This window comes from Acartia tonsa, chromosome 3, assembly GCF_053477335.1.
Source record: "Acartia tonsa isolate MP-2025a chromosome 3, ASM5347733v1, whole genome shotgun sequence".
Taxonomy (NCBI): Eukaryota; Metazoa; Arthropoda; class Copepoda; order Calanoida; family Acartiidae; genus Acartia; species Acartia tonsa.
In genome coordinates, this window is record NC_137262.1 from 44371430 (window position 1) to 44394789 (window position 23360).

The 23360-nt window shown below is 30.7% G+C and overlaps 1 protein-coding gene across 7 annotated transcripts in view; it reads left to right on the forward strand.

The window, feature by feature from the left end:
- uex (metal transporter uex) overlaps positions 1-23360 on the forward strand; it is a 98382-nt gene that overhangs the window by 61258 nt on the left and 13764 nt on the right. For 4 of the 7 annotated variants that reach the window (XR_013877733.1, XR_013877734.1, XM_080154168.1 and 1 more), the window contains exons 8-22: positions 3508-3588; positions 4718-4768; positions 6338-6465; positions 8848-8893; positions 12895-13000; positions 13950-14020; positions 14374-14547; positions 14696-14779; positions 15176-15256; positions 15504-15662; positions 17066-17137; positions 19495-19581; positions 20087-20173; positions 21362-21448; positions 23102-23182. Coding sequence is in view for 5 of the 7 variants with exons in the window: in XM_080154168.1 (XP_080010294.1) it covers positions 3508-3588; positions 4718-4768; positions 6338-6465; positions 8848-8893; positions 12895-13000; positions 13950-14020; positions 14374-14547; positions 14696-14779; positions 15176-15256; positions 15504-15662; positions 17066-17137; positions 19495-19581; positions 20087-20173; positions 21362-21448; positions 23102-23182 (1395 nt within the window). In the remaining 2 variants the exon portion in view is untranslated. Of the gene's footprint in view, positions 1-3507; positions 3589-4717; positions 4769-6144; positions 6273-6337; positions 6466-8847; positions 8894-12894; positions 13001-13949; positions 14021-14373; positions 14548-14695; positions 14780-15175; positions 15257-15503; positions 15663-17065; positions 17138-19494; positions 19582-20086; positions 20174-21361; positions 21449-23101; positions 23183-23360 lie in introns of all 7 variants that reach the window. The other 3 variants (XM_080154167.1, XM_080154169.1, XM_080154172.1) reach the window with 1 other exon arrangement.

A 23360-nucleotide genomic window follows, 5' to 3' on the forward strand; every position in this document is an offset into this window, starting at 1 on the left:
ATGAGATCCTTTGTTAGAAAATAAAAGTGTACTATAGATTTTAAGATATATTTTGAAAGAAATTGTGTAAAAAATTAAGAAACTAGAAGTAAATAAACATTACTTAATTGTGATAGTAAGACTTTTACTTTTGTAAAAATTTGTGGCATGTTTAGAAATATTTGAGGTCAATGTCAACATGCTAACAAATACGCATCCAAGCATCATCAAAAATTTAACAAAGAATGATCTTCAGTTTTCTATTTAGTTAAGTTGGACCTTATAATAAAAACATTTTTACTCTTGAAAGAAAAAAAATATTTCATTTGTGTTTACGTTTAAATACAGGATGTAAAAAAGCACCACTTTTGTGCATTTTGTGCAAGTAACTATTTATACTGATCGAAAAGTTGAAGAAAAAATTTAGATAATATCCTTTTAATTGATAAGTTTTTCTTTAAATTTTAAACAAGCATAAAGGAAATTGCAGAATAATCTAGTAAAAAATGTCCTTAGCTTTGTTTCTAAGTGTGACACATTAAAAGCGTTTGACACTGTTACACAATCAAGATAGTAAAAAATTATCTACCTGTTTTACAGGAAAAATCAGTGTTCGGAAGCCGCGCGTAAGCCGCGTGTAAGCCTCAGTGAAATCTTCATTTTATCACTATAAAATTCAGCTGGATGTATAAAACTGCTCTTTAGCAGACAATCCTTCTTTCTGAAATTTCTTTTTCTGCTCACAAGCAGGTTTAAAACTGAGGCTTAAGCGCGGCTGAGGCGCGGCTTCCGAACCCTGGGAAAAATACACATTTTATTGCTTTTGTTTGATAAAAATGACATTTTTATAAACGTTTTATGAACGTTTTGTATACATTTAAACATAAATTCTTTTGTAAAAAATGTTTCGTGATTTTTATGATATATTAAAAGCAATTGACGCTGTTGTAATATAACAAGGATGACAACATCCATAAGTAGCGAAGCATAAAATTTCGTGGATGGGACTGACGGTCATTGTTGTTTTCTTCAAACGACGGGAAATTTAATTTTGATATCTTTAACTGAAAAAATTTTGAAAATCGATTAATAAACACCAAAGATATAGGGGAAAATGTAAAAAATATAAAAATAGCCAAAAACCTGATGTTTTATACTTAATTTTGCTCCTTATTGATGGGAATGTTGTCAAAAAATTTCAGCATTCTATCTTTTATAGGAGCTGAGTAAATCCCATTTCCCCCATAGCGTTACGGACTGACTGACTGACGGACGGACGGACGTACGGACAAAGTGAATTATAGAGTAGCTTCGCTACTAAAAATTGATCTAAAAGAGCTAGGCATTCTTAAATCATATGACGTATTAAAAGCAGGGATCGGAAGCCTCACGTAAGCCGCGCATAAGCCTCAGTTTTAAAACTGCTTGTGAGCAGGAAAAAAAAATTTAAGAAAGAAGGATTGTCTGCTAAAGAGCCGTTTTATACATCCAGCTGAATTTTATAGTGATAAAATCACGATTTCACTGAGGCTTACACGCGGCTTACGTGAGGCTTCCGATCCCTGATTAAAAGCATTATTTAAGCAAACTTTGTCTTATGTTCATTTTGCTATAGTCACGAAATTTCTATTACCACGACGATATTATTTCGAATAAGATCTCGAAAACTGCTGAATCTGGGGCAAAAATCAGTCTAGCATTCATTTAAAAGGCTAGGGGCTAAGTATCATGTGCGTAAAAGTTATCCCATCCTTCGTCGTTAATCCAAGGCTAACAGCCTCATGTGCATAAAACACATGAAAGTGAACAATATTAAAAGTTGTGTACAAATATTTTTTGACTTAGAAAAAGCATTTGAGTGTATTTGTCTTACTTTACTACTTCCCATGCATAGTAAGAAATCATTCTTTTTGTCAAGTGCCACTTAACTATTTACGCACTTTACTAGGGTTGTGTCAAATTGTATTATACGCTTGAGGCTGCGCTTCTCAATATTTACTCTTCAAATTTATCCAGCAGATTTTAGACTAAACATCAATCACACATCCATCCTATTGCTTTTATTTTTCATGTTAAGTGTTTATTTGTCCGTGGTTAAAGATTTCATTTCAGACTGAACTGATCGATTTCGCCATTGTAGCGAATCTTCACCAACCTTCTGGGATGGTATAATGATCATAGTTCAAAGTTCAAGTTTTGGAAGAGCTTTAGGCTATTCATCTGAATATGAAATATTTTTGCCAATACTTAATTATTAAAGTGTTAGATTGTTATCAAGAAATATTTTTTATTATTATTTCACTTATTAATTAATGTCTCTAAAAAGAATAATTGTGTATTATAAATACTTATATTAATACAGCCATAAGTCATCAATTAAAACATTTAATTGTCCCTTTTAACTATTGATAGAAAAGTAATTACTTTTTGACAAGGATGATTAAGTTCTAAATTGGTATGGACAGAAATGTTAAAGTACACCAGTTTTAGATAAACTATCAAGATATATTTTTAAAGTTTGTGTTCAATAGGACAATATTCCTTTCTCTTTACTATTACAAATTTAGAAAGAGCATTAAAAGCTCTGTAATTGGAATGTTTAAATTCTTATTCTTTTTAATCTATAGTTTTCTCTCCCTTTTTCTTGGTTATTTTAACAGAATCGAAAACAAGCAAAAGACTAGAAAATTTATAAATTTTATTGTTAAAGAAGCTAAGAATTGTATATTTTTAATGCATGCTAAAAAAAGAAGTTAGTATCCGCCTAAAAGTATGTAATTAAGGAAAAAAGTAAAGAAAATAAACAAACTAGACAAGAATAGAAAATTTTTCAACTTGCTCATTGATGCAGAAAAAAGTGAGCTTTAAAATATTGAACAGTTTTAGCAGTAAAGCTTTTCTTTAAGTCGTAATATTTTGATTTGTCTGTGTCTAATTGTTTAAGTGGTAAGTCGAATAAAAAACCAAGGTTGTATTTTAGAAAAATATTTGTAAGTAATATAAATTCGATTAGCACGATTTACTTTTAATCAATTTCTCTTTTTATAATATATATCTGATTCTTTACTACATACCCTGTTAGTGTTCATTTTTATGACTTGTAACAAACGAACAAATATAGTAAAGAAAAACTTTGCTACTACTTTTATATTATCGTTCTAGTTAAACTTCAAAGTGTTAGGTAAAAGAATTTTTGTTTTTTCTAGTAGAATTTTTATATTTTCTTAGTAGTAATCAGGGACATTTAGGGATAAGACATTGGATGATAAATTGATAGACAACACAATGACATAATGGTATTTGCACCATTAGTAAGGTGATGGTCCAAAAGATCACAAAAATGAAAATTCTTAGTTGAGGGAGATTAGCTAGGTTATTACACTGACGGCTTCAAAAGGAGGGAGGATAAAAATAGTCTTAAATAGCTTCCCTAACAGGCGAGCCACTTCCGAGATCTTGTGCTTTATACAAAGAAAGAACCTTGGGTACTGCTTCATATTTTAGACATTTCTATTAATTTTGTTTTAGGGAGAATATGCAAGTGTGTTTATTGGTGGAACTGATTTGAAATACCAAAATGGAGACAATCTTTACTTTGTTTGTGTACAGGTAATTACATTTTTCTTGTTAAGATCATGACCAACCAATAGACAGACCAATCCAAACCAGGTTTATCATCCTTTCAGTCAGCTGGTGAGAACAAGAAGGATAACATCCACAAATGCATAGATTTACATATAAATAGAAGTGCCTACACGTTTAATGTTATATTATTAGAAACAAAATATTATTTTAATTTCAATAACCCCTCAAATATTTAAATAGCTTAGACATAAAATATACCTATGTTTTCTGTATAATAAAGTTTATATAGTTGTTACACTTTCAAAATTATACTTAATAATCCAGGAATCACAATGCAAAGAATGAAAATGATAGGACAGGCTTAGTTCAGACGAAGAATTGATGGACGCTCTAACCTAAGAGTAGAAAAGGTTTACTTTATCAAATCTAAAATAGATTTCTGCCTAGTCTTATGATTTATTTCCGTCCTATTGATCTACAGACATAACATATTACCTAATTAATTATCGATATAAGTATTTTTTTATTACTATATTAGAAGTAAGATTAAGTCATGATTTATAATTTACATTTGTACATTCTATATCCGCGGAAAGCGGTTTATAATACGATGAAAGAAATAACTATTACCTCTTATGGACAAATTAAAAATTAGACTTTATTACGTAAATATTTTAGATTGATTAACACCCAACAGACACCCATCTCTTAGATAGCTAAAATCCTAACCATGTTCAAATGTGGATCGCCTGTTTCTGCGCCACTCCATATTTCTATCTTTCCATTAATGTCACATGCCGCACATAGTATCTTCGAGCAACATATTTAACGTTTGTACCTATGCAATGTATACAAACGTTTAAATATGAAACTAGTTATGTTTTCCTATATTGTTTGTAAATACGAGACTCTAATCTGATAATAGATAATTCCTTTCACTCGATATACTTAATGACGTATTCCTCTCAGCAAATATTTCTTACATTCACTCTGATAGCCTACTGGATCAAAAAAAATTATATTCCTATTTTTAAACAGAAAAAAAGGTCGTCATTTTTAAAAAGTGTTGCCCCCCGACGACAGCTGAAAATCAAGTTTAGGTTTCGTGATTTTTTTATTTTGTTTTTTGTATAATCTGATTATATTGTTCTAGGATCCGGAGACAGGAGAATATATTCACCAGGGACAGAGTAAACATCTACAGGTTCTATTCTATTTTATTTACCAGTTTCAAATGATTTTAGTTGCAAGGCTACTCTAGAATTTACATTTTTGTCTGTATTTTCATAAAAGATTGGAGAAATAATTACTTTGGTCCTCATTGATTGATTAACCACAGCTTCTTAGTGTTTTGGCTTAAGTCAATGTGGATTAGGTTGAGACACAAACAACTAGGGCCGCCGGTTCAAGCACATTATGACTCTACCCCTATGTCTCTTGAGAGCTCCTCGTTATTACCTCACCCTCACCGAGTATGGTACCTTTTTTGTCTCCTTAGAATTTACCTTACAACCTAAAACCTAGTCTTTTATCTTTTACTCGTTGTTTAACAAAAATAAAATGCCAATGTATTGAATTAAATTATTACCCTGCGTATTTTCCGTTTGTCACTTATTTCGTGTGCGTTTTTCCAAACATTAAATGTCACAAAATACGAGCTGCCAAATAAACCGCGTTTTATTTGTCATGCAGGTTAGGGCAATAGAAGATTTATTTATATTCTACTAACCTATCCTTAAATGTGACATTTAATCGACATTTGATGTATTGATTATAGCGCTTATAATTCATGTATGAATCACCATATCTTTTTTACAGGAAAAGGATTATCAAAACAAATTGAAAATTCTGTAGTTTCATTTATGTTCTATTTTTTTCTGATTTTCATTATCAATTTTTCATTTTCATTATGTCATTAATAAACATGTTTTAGGTCATTTTTTATCATAATTAATGCCTGAATGTGGATGTGATTTTATTCTGTTTTTATTTTTCATTATTCTTTTCATTCTTTACATAATTTTTAGGTCATTTTACATATCAGTTTTATTAATAAAAAATCTCAATACTAATTTGATTCCATCCTTAATTTCATTATTATCATTTCTGTCAAATTCATTAAATCATTAATCATTAACTATTATTTTATGTTGCTTTGGGGAATTATTTTTATTAAATCTTAATTTTTCTCCTTGATCTTTTATTGTTTTTTGAAAATGTAATGAAATCTAGTTTTTAAGAAGTGCACCATAAGTTTCAGGGCGGGAGAGGAGAGGACTGGGGTAGGTAATTGTTCATCTACCAAAAACAGAATATCATGTAATAACAAGGGGGGGGGGGGGGTGGAGAATAATGTACCGCCAATTGTCCCATACCTAGAGTTTTTTGTCGTATACCTCTTTATACAGGAAAGGGATAGGTCCATTAAGAGGATTATTGTTATTTTTACATAAACGAGAATTCAAACAGGGACCTAAAATATGCCACAAAATAATTCAATAAATTTTTCCAAACAAACTAAATGGAATTATCCCCCTTTAATTATTTAGATTTTTTGTTTTGCTTCATGTTTGATTTCAGATAGAGATCTACACTCTGTTGTTGCCTAACTGGATGTCCATCATATTAATCATCATCCTTTTATGCATGTCCGGCCTCTTCTCTGGCCTCAACCTCGGCCTCATGTCCTTGGACCAGACAGAGCTCAGGTTGCCGCCGCCATGGCTTTATAATTATATTTGTATGTGTGTATGACATGCCCGTGTCTATGTAGATTGAGGTGTACACCCTGCTCTTGCCGAACTGGTTGTCTATCATACTACTGATCATACTGCTGTGTATGTCCGGTCTATTTTCCGGCCTCAACCTCGGTCTTATGTCGCTTGACCAAACTGAACTCAGGTAGGATGGGTTATTTATGATTAGGATGGGTTGATTTAGTTAGCATACAAGAGTCTTCAAAAGGTATAGTTTCACAAATGCATTCAACTAGTAAAGGTTTTCAGCACAATTTTTGAGAAAATTAACTTTTCCGATGTCGTTTTTAAGAAAATCTGGTATTTTTTAATGAACCGTTTACCAAAACAAGATTTTATGTCTTCTTTTTTTTTAGCTACTAGGTAAAGTAGGGTAGAAAAATTAGATTTATTCGATTATGTTGTGCATAAAAGCAAATATTATCAAAGAAAAGGAAACTATCTAAAATTACTTTTTAGTTCAAATGCATTTCGTGGAACAACCTCTTTTATTGCTTACTAGTTTATTGTGTAAATAAAAGTTTAAATCTTTTTCATTTTTAAGATTTCGGGATTTGGAATTTTAAAATCAACTCACCCTATCAATAAATAAAGCGAATGTCTTTTGTCTTGTCCAATGGAAAATGAGAGAGAAAAATCTTCTAAATTAACACAGCCTAATGATTATTAAAATTGTTGGAAGATTTTTCTATTTCTTTTTTCTAAAATGTCCTTTTATATGACTAAGGGTAAATTGCTTTGCTTGTCTTGTCTAGATTTAGTTTAAAAGGTTTTTATATATCTTAAAATTAGTGATGGCAATCCGTCGAATTTTTGGGCCGGATTCGGATTCCGGATTCTAGCAGTATTTTAAAAGGCTTTTTTTTAAAAATTAAGTGCTACATATGTCCTAAAAATTAAAGTTGTTGGTCTTCTCAATAATTCACTTCCGAGAATCGAACCAGATTTTAAAAGATTTTATACAAAATGATGAAAATCTTTGCCTTCAAAAAGCGAGAGTTGAAAGAAAAAACTCATGACGCTAATTTTAGCATACCAATTAAGAATCCGGAATCCGCTATTAAAAAACGGATTTCGGATTCGGATTCCAAAATTGGCCCAAAAATTAGGCGGATTCCGGATCCGGATTGCCAACCCTACTTAAAACACAGGCTTAATAATATTCTTATAATAAAAAAGCTTTGGTTAGTCTTACGACATTTCATATGCATTTTATGGCTATTCAAGTATAGAGAGAAAACTGAATTTCATGCACTTTACACGCCCCAATTATTTTTACTGCACAAGTGTATATAGTTTTTATTTTATTTTAACTTGCCTAAAAGTCTAATAATGGTTGCTATGCTCTCTCCCCTTAAAGATTTTTAACTTGTTCTCTCATCTGTTTGACTTCAATTATGGGGGAAACTATTAAATATTGATTGGTTTATACAATAGTGTCCAAACGTTTTAACCATTAATTGTAATCTACAAAAGATATCAATTTGTATGGCAAAATTGTGTATTTTTATTAATTTATTGTCCATCACCTAAGATCCCTTACAATTTTTTTTTTTTGCTCTGTAGTATAACTTCTAAAATGTTAAGAATGTGAATGTTAACAGCGTCATGATGTGTATTATTTTCTCTGCATAAAAGTGAACTTATTTCCATGTAATCTCATGTTTCTGGTTTTTTCTCATTATTTCTGGTCTGTGTGTGCAGGGATCCAGTGGTTTGTTATGGTTTATTTCTAATATAAAAAAGGATCTCTGTGATGTTTACTCAAGGATATCGCTAACCGCTGAATTTATATGTTTCTCCTTTACAATTTAGCTTCTCATAGGTTCTGGGAAGGTTTATAACTATTTTTTTGGGGGAAGGGGGATAGTACCCCATTCCCAAAACAAAAAAATCTAAGGATTTCATTTTTTTTGTAACTAAAAAAAATGAGGAATTTGGACTTATTATCGCAGAAAGTATAATATCAATATCAAGCTTTACTGTTAGTTTGACTTTAGAAAAGTGTTTGAATAAATGAAGTAGGTTTTTAAACTTAAAAGAAAAATGCATGTTATGAAACATATAAAATGCTTTTGTTTTGTTGCTTGGTTTTCTATATTATAAATTTGAATGACATCCGTCTATCTGCCTCTTACGATCTCTGTAACCGCCTGACCGATTGAGTCTAGCTTTTCAGGGAATATACCTTGTTGTCTGATAATGGTGGTGCGTTTACAAATGCGTTCTATTGAGCTATTTATTTTTGTCACTATGCTAGGCCGGGATGGAAGGGAAATAGGACTGTTAATTACACTACTAAACAATTTTATTAAAAACTATATTTTATTCTTTTGCTTCAAAGCTTTGGGGACTTTTATAAAAATCTTGATTGGATGGTATGAACTGGAAGTGTCTGAACTTTTCAACTGGTGATTTATTCTATAGAGTTAGTAATCTTGTTTACTAATTAATTGTCCATTATCTTATCCCTTTAGATTCCTATATAAACTTTGAATCTGATTGTAATAAAATTTTATTTTTTTAGAATTGTGATGAACACAGGGTCGGACAAAGAAAAATCTTATGCTAAGGTAAACCTTTTAGGAATGCTTTATTATTGTTATAGGTGCTAAGTCCAATTTTCTTATTTCATTTTTTCATATTAAAACATGCATAGATCACAATATGCGATCCTAATTTGAAAAGCTTCAATATATATTTGAAGTTCATTTAAAGTTTTTGAAGTCTATGCATATTTTGTCGTCAAGAAGAGTTGACCTTTTCGTCTGCAAATATTAATCTTTACAAGGCTCAACTACTCTACAGAATTACTTCTTTTCCAGTGGCGTGGACAGTGGTAGAGTTTGATTGAACTATCAAGTTCTTTTGGGGACTAATTCCCCAATTTTTTTGTTACATTTTTTCTGGATATTATCAAGGATGGTACCCCCCCCTCCCCTCTTTATCACGCCTATATATTTTGCTCCTTGTAAATGTTATGTGATTTATTTTTATCTTTTTTGTTTCGCCTCACTACATGTGTAAAAAATACTAGTACTAGCTAGTAAAAAGAAACAAGGATAATAACAATATATTAGTCAAAGCTTTGAAAGGTAAAAAATCGATGGTTTGGTCTTAATTTTTTACTTTTGTGTAATATAGAAGTTAAATTTTTAGGAAAATTTCTACATTAGGTAGTACATTGAAAAATTGTAATTTTAAGTATTACTTTTAAAAAGTTGAGATTAGAAATGACAGACTTACAAATAATATGTATAGAAAAGTCTAGCATTAGGACTATTTTACCTAGAAACTGAAACCTACATAGTATCATGTTACTTCTGTTACTTAGACATATTTTTCTTACTAAATGTCAACATGATGCTACTAACCATGGTTGCCATGTTGTTCCTTATCAGTAAAAAAATTCAGATTTTGAATAAGTATTTAAACAAAAGATTATTAAAAATATCAGATACAATTTAACAAGTGTCTAGCACAACTTGAAATGGGGTTAGAAGGACAATAAAATAATAACACTAAATAACACATAATTAAAAACATTATTAAAATGAATTATAACATTAAAATAAAATAAATTAGATATTGCATAAATGTAGGAAATATACATTCTGGAACATATTATAAAGTATTATTACATAATCCGGCATTAAAAGATTAATATGTTGTTACTACTTTCTTTCATTGCTGTATCTGATCAACCTTACATATGGAATACTTCCTTTCTTTTTTTATTAGTAGTAAAACTACTATATGATTATAGAATGACTGTCTGTCTATTCATCAGCTTTGATCAGAGGGAAGCTATAACTTGTTTAGCTGCCAAAGACCAAATAATTTTTGAAACTCCAAGCAAAGTAGAGTTCAGGTCAGTTAGATATTAATGGAAATGCAAACAAGAAAAACCCTACTAAGGGCTTTTATGAATACATTAAAATTAAATTAAATCAATGGGATAACTGTCAATTGAGATAATTTTTTTTTACATAAATAACCTAACATATGCATTTTTAAGAATGAATAGTATATGGAAATTTTCAAACAGCATAGTACTATATGCTTTAACATATTTGCATTTGTATATACAAATTACCTACAAATTACATAATTCTTTTAAGAAGATGTCGTAAAGAAGAAATATACTTCAAATCTATGTTATTATTTTACTTAAACATCTGAAAAGCAATAATGTCATACATTATGTACAACACAGAAGAAAAAAATACATGAAATCAATATATGCTTGTTTATTTATGACTGCAGTTTTCCTCATGCCCATCATTTGATTTCTGTAAAGGCTTGAGACTTGGAGACTCCAGCACAATATTTATTCTCACATACACAACATTTTGTGAATAAAGATTTATTGAATGCTCTTGGATAGGCACATTTTACCCTTTTATACCTTGATGTATGCAGGCAAAATTCATATTGGAAGATGTATGTGTATTTAAATTTTATTTTCCTTTCAATTTAAATTCTTACCTTCTTTATTTAAATACTAGTGGCTTCGCCCCTAGCGTCTAGGGGCTGTGCCCCAAGAGGTGATCAAAAAAAAATTTGGCAAAATTCTTAAAAGGACCAAGGAAATCTAAAAAAAAAAAAAAAAAAAAAAAATGGGGGGGATTTTTTTGTTTTTGGGGGGGTTGGGGGTGTCCCACCCCCCAATAAAATAGCCTAAAACCACCACAGGACCAATAGGCATATACCCTGAAGAGTAGAATCCGATCGGTTCAGTGGTTACCGAGATCTTAAGGGACGGACAGACAGACATCGTTCTACTTTGTATTATAGATATATTTAAAGTATTACCACTTCATAGAGGTACATTTAAAAATTTGCAATATGGAAAGTGAATCTTTATATTGTAAATAAAGAGTAAAGGTAGACCTTCCTAATTTAATTCTTAGGGGGTTGTATACTCACATACCTCATTCATGTACCTGATTATTAGCAATAGATTGTGTGAAACTAGATTATACGCCTCTAGAGGCTTCTAGGGATACTTTAAGGATGGGTGGTTTGGCCCACCACTTTAAATTTAGATTTTAAAAATGAAACTAAAGAAAACCTTCCTAGGATCTATGAGACGCTTCACTGTAAAGGAGAACAGTTGAGTTATTGGCAAGATCCTTCAGTTTAAACAGAGAGACAGATACACATGCTGTTACTTTTTATAAAAGAATTGGTAGAATTAAAGTATCATTGTATTTGGTCATATTTCAATTGTAATTCTATTATTTATTTAGCTTCACCCTGTAAAAATTTCTGCAAGATTTGGTTCTAAAAATAAAGAAATAAATCTTGTGTTGTATGTGAGAAAAAGGATTTTGGCAGAGGAAATTGAAGGATCTATGATTGAAAAGCACGAGTGCACAAAGTACACCCAAACTTACACACATAGACATCCACCAACATAAAATATAATAAAACATTTCATGCAGTAAAACACATAAAAAAAATACATAATCAAAGCTTTCAGACAAGATAAAAAATACATTACACACACAAATGCAAATAAACGGACAAACTTCCGTTTATGCACAAAGGGAAATCTATGTATATTGTACAATGTACACAGATAATGTTCTGAAGAGGGTTAGAGGCCCTTTCATCAGGCACCAGAGAATAGGCCTTACATTCCAGGCAGTAGAGGAGTATGATAGGCCCACTTGAAGGCAGTATAATATGGAGATTTTACCAGTCTCAACTAGAAATAGTTTAGAGGGGAGGATGGTGGGTTAATATATGCAATCTTGGTCTGGGAAATGATAACTTTCACAGATGTATATAAAGTACACTTCAATCTTTCAAATTCCATTTTATATATAATATAAGTTAAATTTATGTCAGATTTAAATTTTATTTAATGTTGCATTTAAAGTTTGATATCAGTTTCTTATCACAGGAAACAAATTGATATCAATGTTTTGCATAAAACTTAGTGCAATATATTAAAACTTTTATTTTTAAGAAAATATAATTTTTTAACTTTAATATTTCAAATCTTTTCTATGAACAAAAAAACACTGAATTCTTTTATACATTTTATGCCTATGAAATAGGTAATTAGAAACTTGTTTTATTTGTTCCTTGAAAGTTTCCAAAACTTTCTAGGACAAAAAGAAGAGACTTGCCTAATTTGGCTGTAATAAAGTTGATTGGCTTGATTATAGATTTTATGCTAATCAAGTCATTTAATTACTTCATACATTCAGTATTGAAGTAGGAAAAATATGGAATAGAAACCTGAATTATTTTTTAAAAGGCTTGTAGATCTAAGAGTATTGTTGTTGTTAAGCTTTTCCTTAAATCTTTTCATTCTTTATTTGTCAGTCTGTTGGTAATGCAAAGAAATGTCAAAAGAAATATAGACAGATGAAAATAACATAAACTAAAGCAATAGGTAGCTCAGTTTTTCTATAATATGATATCCTAATTTATAACCTTTTTTATAATGCACATTATGTACCTACTAATGTAGGTAGGAAAAGAAAGAAGAATGGTTTATATGAACTCTCCAATTATAAGTGTGTAACTTGGAAAATAATGATTATCCCTTTAATTTCAGGCCATTATGCCCATCAGAGGAATGGGTAACTTTCTGTTGTGCTCAATCTTGCTTGGTAATGTCTTGGTCAACAATACACTCACAATTCTTCTGGATACGCTTACAGGCAGGGTTACCAACTTTTGTTTGTAAAATATATTTTTAGATTTATTATGTAGGTAAAAGCTCAAAGATATCATTCAATTTGTGTAAAGAATTACAACAAATAGTATATATTTTGGAGGAAAAAGGGAAAAGTAGGTTGTGGGTAAAATACGTAAAAGTGTGTATTTTAAGGCTTAAAAATAATATTAGAACGATAATATTCACTAATATGTTAATTTCTTATGGAAAAGAACTATAGACAACAATTTTTTTTAAAGTTAACATAAATTTTTATCGTTCTACTACTGTGCTTAACTTAAAACACACAACCTTTACGGATTTTACCCGCAACCTACCTTTCCCTTTATAAAGGGGGGGGGGGGGTTAATACATTCATCTCGTAATCAATGTATAAATGGCACTTAGAATTTGAAATTTTGTATGAGTAATCCTATTTCCCCTAAATCGAACAAAAAGTTGAAAAAGTAATGGCTAACGGCGTTTTTTGGCTAATTTTAGGGCGAATCTGTCATAAATTACTTAGGAATCAACTTTTTGAAACATATTTTTGCTTAAAACATGTGAAATGATACAAAAAAAACATTTTTAGATTTCTAGTACCAGCAACTACCGGCTAGAACCGTTTAAAAACGTTTTGGAGCAGCAAAGAGTATTATGTGGAGATAGGTTTCGTGATGATTTGCCTCGAAAATACCTTTAAAAATGGCTAAACGACTGAGCCGCTTGTCGTTAGCCGTTGCTTTTTCAACTTTTTGGTCGATGTAGGGAAAATAGACCTACCAAGGATTTCTCGTGCAAAATTTCAGATCGAAATTCGAATTTTAAGTGCCATTTATACATTGATTACGAAATGGTTGCATTAAAAACCCCCTCTTTATCTTGTTGTTTAAAAAAATGAATTTTTTACAATTTATTAAATCCAACTTTTATTTGGTAACCCTGATGTGTAGGTGGTGGCGGCATCGTTGCTGTTATTGGTGCCACTTTGGGTATTGTCGTCTTTGGTGAGATTATTCCACAGGTAATCATATCATTAGATCCTCTATTCTGAGTATAAAGTAATTTGATGAATCTCGGAATGTTTGTGCTTGAAAGCTTTTTGAAACCATTGGATTGAAAGGCTACAATGTTTTGGATAGTTTTAGGCTATTTTGTATATGGTGTAGGTCATCAACCATCCTATGCAAGAAAATAGGCAACTTTAAAGCAAAACGTCTTATATTGGTTCTTTTCTTCCGACAATTTTTTTTCTTTACAATAGCATGCTGCTATAGTTATCGCACAAAGAGAATATTACAATATTGAAAGAACTGCCGTTTTTATTCGTATATAATTTAAAACTTATTTTCAAATATGATGAATTTAATTGTTTAGGCTATATGTTCTCGCCATGGATTGGCCGTGGGTGCCAACACCATCCTGCTGACCAAGTTTTTCATGCTTGTAACCTCTCCCCTGGCATATCCCATCTCCAAGATCCTGGATAAAATCCTGGGCGCTGAGATTGGTACTGTTTATAACAGAGAGAGACTTATGGAGCTTATTAAGGTTATATCATTAAATCAATTCAATAGTTTAAAGCCATGTCTTTGAACACTGAATACATTAAAGATAGTTTTATGATTGCTATGTTTATTTATAGGCAAAACTAGCTGACGAAACCGTCCATATTTTTGCAAATATTGAATATTTTCAGGTCACTGATGCCTACACTGACTTGGAGAAAGATGAAGTTAGAATTGTTACTGGTGCCTTGGTCCTCAAGCAAAAATCTGTCAAGGTACAAACGTGTTTAAATGTAAGAATATGATCATGCAGAGGGATGAAATTCATCCATAAGATGTGATGTCGTTGTTTGAGATTAAAATTTTATTAATCTTGATTGAAACAGCTGATTTGACAATTATTTTCATCAAATTCAAAATAAACGAGTGCTGTTACATGAAATCTTAAATTTAAGCATATCGATTTAAGCAAAGTACTTGACACTGGTTTTTCTTCAGAATGTGTTGGAAAAGAATAGACGACTGTCTGTTACATGAAATCTTGATTTTATGCATCTTGATTTAAACAAAGCAGTTGACACATGTTTTCATTCATAATATGATTACAAGAATAGACAATTGCACAAATTGTGAATTCCAAGTATCTTGATTTGAACAAAGCTTTTATTCAGGATGTAATGACAAGACTGGACGACTGTTATATGCTTCCAATTAATACTGTGCTCAATTTTGAAACCATCTCCGAAATCAAGGTATAGGTTTATTTAGAGTTCATAGACAATAACTTTTTTTTATGCGTGGAACTCTTACAATTTTATAGTATTCGGTTACAAGTTGTCAAGCTCCAGTTCGAATTGTATCAGGAGCTAGCAAATATATTTTTAAAATAATAACTTACATTTAGAATTTCAAGACCAAGTGCAGTTAAAGGGCTGCATGACAATGATGTAATTTTTTTTTAAGTTGTGTGTTCATTATTTTAAAAAACTTTTATCATAGGAGCAAGGCTACTCTAGAATACCTGTGTTCGACGGAGAGAGATCCAATGTGAAGCACATCCTGTTTGCCAAAGACTTGCTCTTCATCGACCCCGACGACAACAAACCTCTGGAGGAGATCTGCAAGTTCTACAAGAATGACGTCAACTTTGTCTATCAGGTACTGTTTTGTGTCTTACAGCGAAGCTACTTTATAGGCTACTAGCGGCTACGCCCCCTCCCCCCCCCCCAGTAGGCCTATAGGGGCACTTGAGGTGGGGGGAAAGTCGCCCCCCCCCCTCCTATTTTAAAGGACTATTAGAAAAGAAGCATCCTGTAAAACGATAATTAAATCAGTATCTTACCATCGGTTTCATTTTCCTCATCATAAGGCATGCGATTGATAGAAATAATTATCATAACTTTTTGTCATTAATATAAAACTAAACAAAAAAGTTTTAGTTATTATGGTCTAGACAAAGTTTATATTATTATAACACAAAAACTATTTCATAAGTTTTGGTTATAAAATTTTCCTAAGTAACAGAGGTACAATATGCGAGTACGTCCATTTTTTTATATATTTTAGGGTGTGGAGTAAATATTCTCATTAGTGGGGTGGGGGCATAATTAACTCTAGACATAGTGTAAGAATTAAGGGTAAAAAATACACAAAATCAAAACTAAGGACTTTGAATTATGGCACCAAGAGACAGAAGTATCTTTCGAAAGGAATGTGTTCCCTCTTTTTGAACGTCCATACACTAAACAGAAAAAAAAATATATATATTTTAAATCAGCTATATAGCTTAATTATCTACAAAAAGGATACATAATCAGTGATTTTTAGAGATAAGATGGATGATAAATGGATGTACACTGAAAATTATGATAAACAAAAAGATTCTACTGTAGATTTAAACTTATTGGTGAAAAAGTCTGGACGCTTCTAGTTTTTACACCCCAGACAAGATTTTTTGTCAAGATTAGGTAGAACGTGTTTGTAACCTTGTAATCCTTGGGAGTAGTTCTATAACCACTATCTCCATGATCCATAATCCATTAGAAATTAGAAATATAGCAAAGAAAATAACTTTTTCGGGCTTTCGGCCTTTTCAGTTTTAAATGTCATAAATAATGACGTTATGTGTGAGTGTAAAAAATTAGGGAAAAGAACTTTTAGCCTTTTAATGAGAGTATGTTTATTTGTCCTATATTACTTTTGAAGCATGACTACTCCTTATTTCAGTGTTTCTGTTGTTGAATCATTCAAATGAGAAATCCTTTCCTAAAATAATGGTTTCAGAAAATTCCACCATTTTGAAATACGGCATATTTTAAACGATTTTTATCAGATATAAATTTTTAATACCTAATACCGTACTTGGATGTCTATATCAATGTAAGAAGTAGTAGGATTTAAGTCTTTTTAATATTTTGTGCATCTTGGCCATTTTCTCATACGATTTCATTTTTTATTTTTCAGAAAATTAATTGTGAAAGTCCTTTTTTTGAAAGTGGTTCACAAATGCGCAGTTTAAATAGTAAGATTTCATGAAAACCAATTATGTTTATTATTTTTAGGACACTGCTTTGAACGACATGTTTGACGAATTTAAATCTGGCGACAAGGGTCACATGGCCTTGGTTACTGAGGTAAGTAATACTTCTGTAGAGCATTCTAGTCATTATTTTAGGATTTTAAATAAAAAATGGAAAGTTTTGATTTGTTTGTTGTTGGGCAGGTTATATTATGTTAGGTACGGAGTAGTCATTAAGAGATATAAGTTTTCCGGAATTTTAATGTAGGGAGTAGATTTGAAATCTGCATCAAATTTTAAGGATTTTTTATAAAATTCGTTTTTTGTATAATTCTTTATCTAAAAGCGGAAATACATTTTAAGTTAATTAATTTTGACCAATAGGATAGTTGGATTTTAAAATACCTGCGCTCTAATTGGTTGAATGATGTACGACTACCAATCAGAGCGCAGATTTTTTAAATCCACCAATCACGGATGCCAAAATTAATTAACTTAATTTGTATTTCCGCTTTTAGATAAAGAATTATACAAAAAATGAATTTTATAAAAAATCCTTAAAATTTGATACAGATTTCAAATCTACTCCCTACATTAAAATTCCGGAAAACTTATATCTCTTAGTAGTCATACCGCAGTGTGCTTTTTTAGCGTAACAAACACGTTGCACGGACTTTACTCTCTTCAATCCCCAATAAAACAGAGGTTCTATATTCAAGTTTATGTATACACAAACTAAACAATATCTACAGAATTAGGATGGGTTAAATTAAATAACAAAGATTTCTTCCTTGATATATTTTGTGGAAAAGAATCACAAATACAAAAGATAATACAAAGTTATATTTATGATTTACTTAAATAGATTTAATAGAAGGACATTATTATTTTTGGGAGCACAGCTACTCTTCAAGTAAGTCTGTCCGCTAAACTTTCACTTCCGCGTCATATCCGAAAAGAGTTTCTTAATTGCAATTAAATGTAACAGGGGGGGGGGGGGATGACATCTAAACTTAAACAGTGAGCAATAGGGTCTAGATATTGAGCTAGATTCTTGAAACTTGGTACATAAGCCTAGTCCTAAAGATACGGTAAGGGGGGGGGGGGGCGTGCTCACATGATTTAAGTGCATTTTTTCTAAAGTTTGTGTTGTTATATATCAAAATATAGGTTTTTTGATTTTCGTCCTTGCAAAATCATCTTAAATAGTGTCATTATGAATAGAAATTCAAGGAAAAAACTTTTAAAAAAACAATAAAAGTAAGTTTCTACATCAAAATAGTCTAAAATAGACTAAAAATGCCTAAACAAACATCCCATTTCCGCAGGGTTTTCTTAGCTAACCTAAAACTAAATAATTTTGGATTTTTTTCATTTAGATGTAGTACCTATTAGCAGGGTGTCGGAGCCGTATAATTTTGATGCGGCTCCGGTTCGCGGAGCCGGATTTGGAAATACGGCTCCGGATCCGGCTCCGGATACTACCTTAAAATTAATATATCAATTTTTTTCATTATTGAATTTGATAAAATAGAATAAATAATATAAAATATTTTGCTTTTATTTGATTAAAGCTGTATAAAAGTAGAAGGATGTGTGTCTATTTGTTAAGTAGCAATAGTTTTTCAGTTTATTATATGGAAATAGACCGTTGCCTTATTATTTAATATTACTTTAAAAAATCATTTTTAGCTAATCCGGAGCCGTTTTTAACGAAAAATACGGCTCCGGATCCGGCTCCACCAAAAATGTTGCCGCTCCCGGCTCCGGTTCCGAAACACTGCCTATTAGAATAGGCTTATGTACCAATTTTCAAGAATCTAGCTCAATATTTAGACTATTTTGCTCACTGTTTAAGTTTAGATGTCATTACGCCCCCACCCCCTCTTAAAGAGGATTTGTTTAATGATTAAAGTTAAGCAAAGAAGAAGGGGCAGTTTTTTGCTGTAATAAATATTTTCTAGATAATTAATGTTACGATAATTAGTTTTTCAATATGACTTTGAAACCGATTAATATCCTCTGGATTATAACCGGTTCTCAGCCATACAGAATAATTATAAATAGCATCGTATTACAGACAATTTTCCTTGAATATTAAAATACAAATCATAAAATTGATACTAGTTGTGTTAGCTCGGTCCTTCGGCCTCTCGGAACTAACAAAACTGGTTGTTAATATTATATTTTTTAATTTTAATATCCGCAGAAAGCTGTCTATAATACAATGCGTTAATTAACTATTATTATATTAGCTTCAACAAACGGTAAGTATTGATATGATATTAGTGTATAGGAATTTTTTAACATCAACAAAAAAAGATATCTTTGCATGTTAAAGTAAAAGAATGATTAAAAGATTTAACTGAAAAAAAGCACAGTTTGTTAGAATAAGGAGATTAACACAAAAACTCAAGTTTTTTGTAAATTTAGATTTTTAAAGAAATATCATTATTTTTTAATGACTTTTAGGTAAATAATGAAGGTGATGGAGATCCATATTATGAAACTGTTGGTCTTCTAACTCTAGAGGATATTATTGAAGAGATTATTCAACAGGCAGGGCTTTAAAGGATAATCATATCTGTACATCTGTACTGGTTAGTCTATACAAATATGGGCTAATTCTAACATTTTGCTGTTTATTACTCTAGTCTTTAAAGTCTTACAATAACGTTTTCTTATTCGTTGGCTTAACAATAATGGAGACTTTAATTTTATTTTAATTGGTTGGTTCATGAAGTTGAGTGTCCAAACGTTTCAACCACTAATTGAAATCTACAGAAGGTTTAATTTTGTGTATAATTATTGGGGATGTTCATCATGCTATCAGCCATTGTCTTATCCCTTTAGATCCCTGTCTTTTTGCCCAAAGTAATTCTTTTGGTTTTTGTATGTTTTTGAAAAAAAAGTATAATTTTCACCATATTCTAAAAATGTTTTATTTTTCATTTCACATAAGTGTGTTTTTCTTTTTGGATATGCAAATCTCAGGCTTTTCTCTGGTATTAACAGTTACCTTAATACCTATTTGCTGTACTTATCCTTAATTCCTGGTGAATAGGAAATCAATGATGAGACTGACGTAGTGCTGGATAATAAGACAAAGAAGAAGAGAAAGAAACACCATAAGAAGGATGCAGACTTTAAGGTAGGTTTATTAAAGAGTAGATGCTCTTTTGTCATACTTTTTGTCAATAATTTTAGTGGCTACACTTTGCAGACCTATCCTGGAGAACTACGCTATGACACTTTCCAGAAAATCAGCAATTAGAGCTCTAAATTAACATAGCAGAGGCTCCGTAGTTTGCTTTCTTTCATAGGTCCAAGGATAAAGGGGTGTTTTTTACTCAACTTAAACCTTTGAAACCCCTTTTTTACCCACATCAAAATAAAAAACTTGGACGTCCCTGCTTTCAATTTCTAATTATGTCATATAAAAAAAGATTTTCTTAACTGCAATAAAAAGAGAGAGAATAAAAAACTGTTTAAGAACAAGTTGAATAAATTGTGAGTTAAGGAAAGAAAGTGGGCCAGTGACAGGTTTTGATGTATTTTAATTGTAATTGTGAAATATTTGATAGAAGTTACCTATAATATAATCCTTTTTTTTAAATTTTACTATACCTTATCGTTTTTATTAAATCAGCTTCGAGAAATGGTAAGAATTGTTATGAAATTGATGTATAAGGATTTTCAACAATAAAAAAACAGTTCTTTGCATGTTAAAGTAAAAGAATGATTAAGAGATTAAACTGAAAAAAGCACAGTTTTTTTGAGAATAAAGGAAATAACACAAATAAGTTTTTTTCTTTGTAAATGTGGATTTTTAAATAAAAAAGAATGATTATGAGTTATTAGGATGGATAAAAAAAGCACAAATTGTCCTGAAATAGAGAAAACTAACAATAGTAGTTTTTTAATTAAAGGTCTTTTAATTTTGTGAATGTTTTTTAAGGGCTGTTTATTTGATATTACTGTAAAGAAATTTAAATTTAAAGGAATGATCGTGATTGATCTATAAAGCACAGTTTTCGACAGTAGGAAAATTCACGAAATATTTCAGGCTTTTTTTTATAAATGTTGATTTTTTAAACTTTTGAAACGTAATGGAAAATTATTCTGAAAACATATAGTAGAACGGTAAGAAAGATCTGAAAAAAGGCATTTTTAAATAATAGAAATAGGTTTGAATTTTGTTTATTTTGACTATAAACTTATTTTGTTCTACAATATTCTTTTAGAATACTATTCCTTTTAAGTTTTAGGATTTTGATGAATTTGCACCAAAAAATATAAAACAAAACTACAAACAAATACAAAAACTAAATTATTTTAGATGTTTTTGGAGAAGACTAAAACTAGAGTTACAATCACCCCTCACCTGTCATTGGCTATCCTGCAGTTCTTGACAACTACGGTTAAGGTAAGGTTTGTTGTTTTTATAGTTTTATTTACTAAGTATGTTTGCGATAACTTTTATTTAATGAAATCTTCCAATTTTTAACATGTACAAAACGGCCTGCTTAATTGCTTCAAGATCCATGTCAGATCTATATAGGAAATAAATGTCTATAAACGAGCTCAAGTTTTCCAAGGAATATTTGCTTAAAACTCATAGTGCTCCAATAATCCATAATAAACTCTCATTGCCCAGAACGATAAGACCCATTATTTTACTTTATTAAAAATAAATTCCTTCTTTTAATTTCATGTTGCTATTTACCTTATATCAATGTATTTAATTTCTAATCATAAAAAAGAAAATTTAGATTTATGATATAATAAATTTAAGAAAACTCTGTTTTAAAAGAATTCGATTGTGGCGACACTTTGTGTGTTCAAATATTAAACTAAAATTGTAATCATCATAATTAACCCTTTGGTGATGGTAATGTAAAGAAAAAAATATAATTTAAAAAATCTTTTTAAAATCATTTAGATTATTAAATATTTACTTTCTTTTAGATAGTAATGCCGGGTGAGGAAAATAGATTTATTGAGAAATAGATATGCATATAGAAAACTAGCCAATAGGGAGATAATTATATCGAGCAAACTCTAGTTTAATAATATTCGCACCAATTCGTTGATACTAAGATAGTTATTTTATTATAATTAGAACCAATAAATTCGAAAAAAACAATCTTTAAAAAGAAGACAAAAAATAGTCAGGAAGAATACGCATAGAGAAAAAGTAACTTTTTTAGTGTCCAACAAAGCATCTTCCTTACATAACATTGTCACGAATAAATGCAATATTATTTTCCTTGATTTTTCATTGGATATTTTTCTCACATTTATTCAAACTTAACAAAACATTTTTAGGGTATAGTCCCTTTAGTAACATCGCACCTTATGGGGCGATTTTTCGTATTTTTCACAAGAGCTTTTCTCCTAATTCTAGCCTCTGCGGGAAGCTCTAATCCTGCGGGGCCAACTACCTAACCCTGTGGACCCGGAGCAATCACCTAACCCAATATAACTTAACCTAACCTAAAATAACCTATAAAAAGCAATTTTAAAAATAGGACGGATTGCCCCTTATGGGGCGATGTTGCGAAAGGGACTATTCCCCATTTTTAATATATGAATAAGATAATATAAATATAAAACTATAATTTCCTAATATAAGTTACTAAACTCTACCAAAGTGTAATTTAGTTGAAGAGGAAATCTGATAAAGTTTTAGCCAAACCTCCCATCTTGCTCAAACTTCATTTTAATTGTTTCTTACCCAGGAGGGAGGGGACATTGGGCTGTTTATCACACTAGTCCCCAAAGTTTTATGATAAGATAGGTATTATTATAACTTTTCTTTTATTGGATTTTGATTGGTTTATTCTTCAAGTTGGGTGTCCAAATGTTTCAACACTAATTGTAATATGCAGAAAGTGTTAATTTTGTGTTTCATCATTGGGGATTTACATTAACTAATCGGCTATTGTCTTATCCCTTTAGATCCCTGGTTTCATACAGTTTAGTTTACTTTATTATAAAAGAAATGGATTTTCTTTGAAATTTATTCTACTTAAAAAAATATAAATGAATCATCACAAAACAATTTTTTTGTTTTCAGTCGTTTAGTCCTGACGTTATGAGCCCCAGAATTCTACAGAAAATGTTGAATATGGACGTTTACAGGGATATCAAAATGAAGGTAAACTTTTGATTCATTTAGATTCATTATATTTGAAATTATTTACAAGTTTCGTAGTCTACTATAAAGAAAAAAGGCAGTCTTTTATTAGAGAAATATTAAAAAAATATTTGATTATTTGATATTCATTAGCGGTTGTGCCTCTTGCATCTTGCACCATAAAAACAGCCGAAACCTA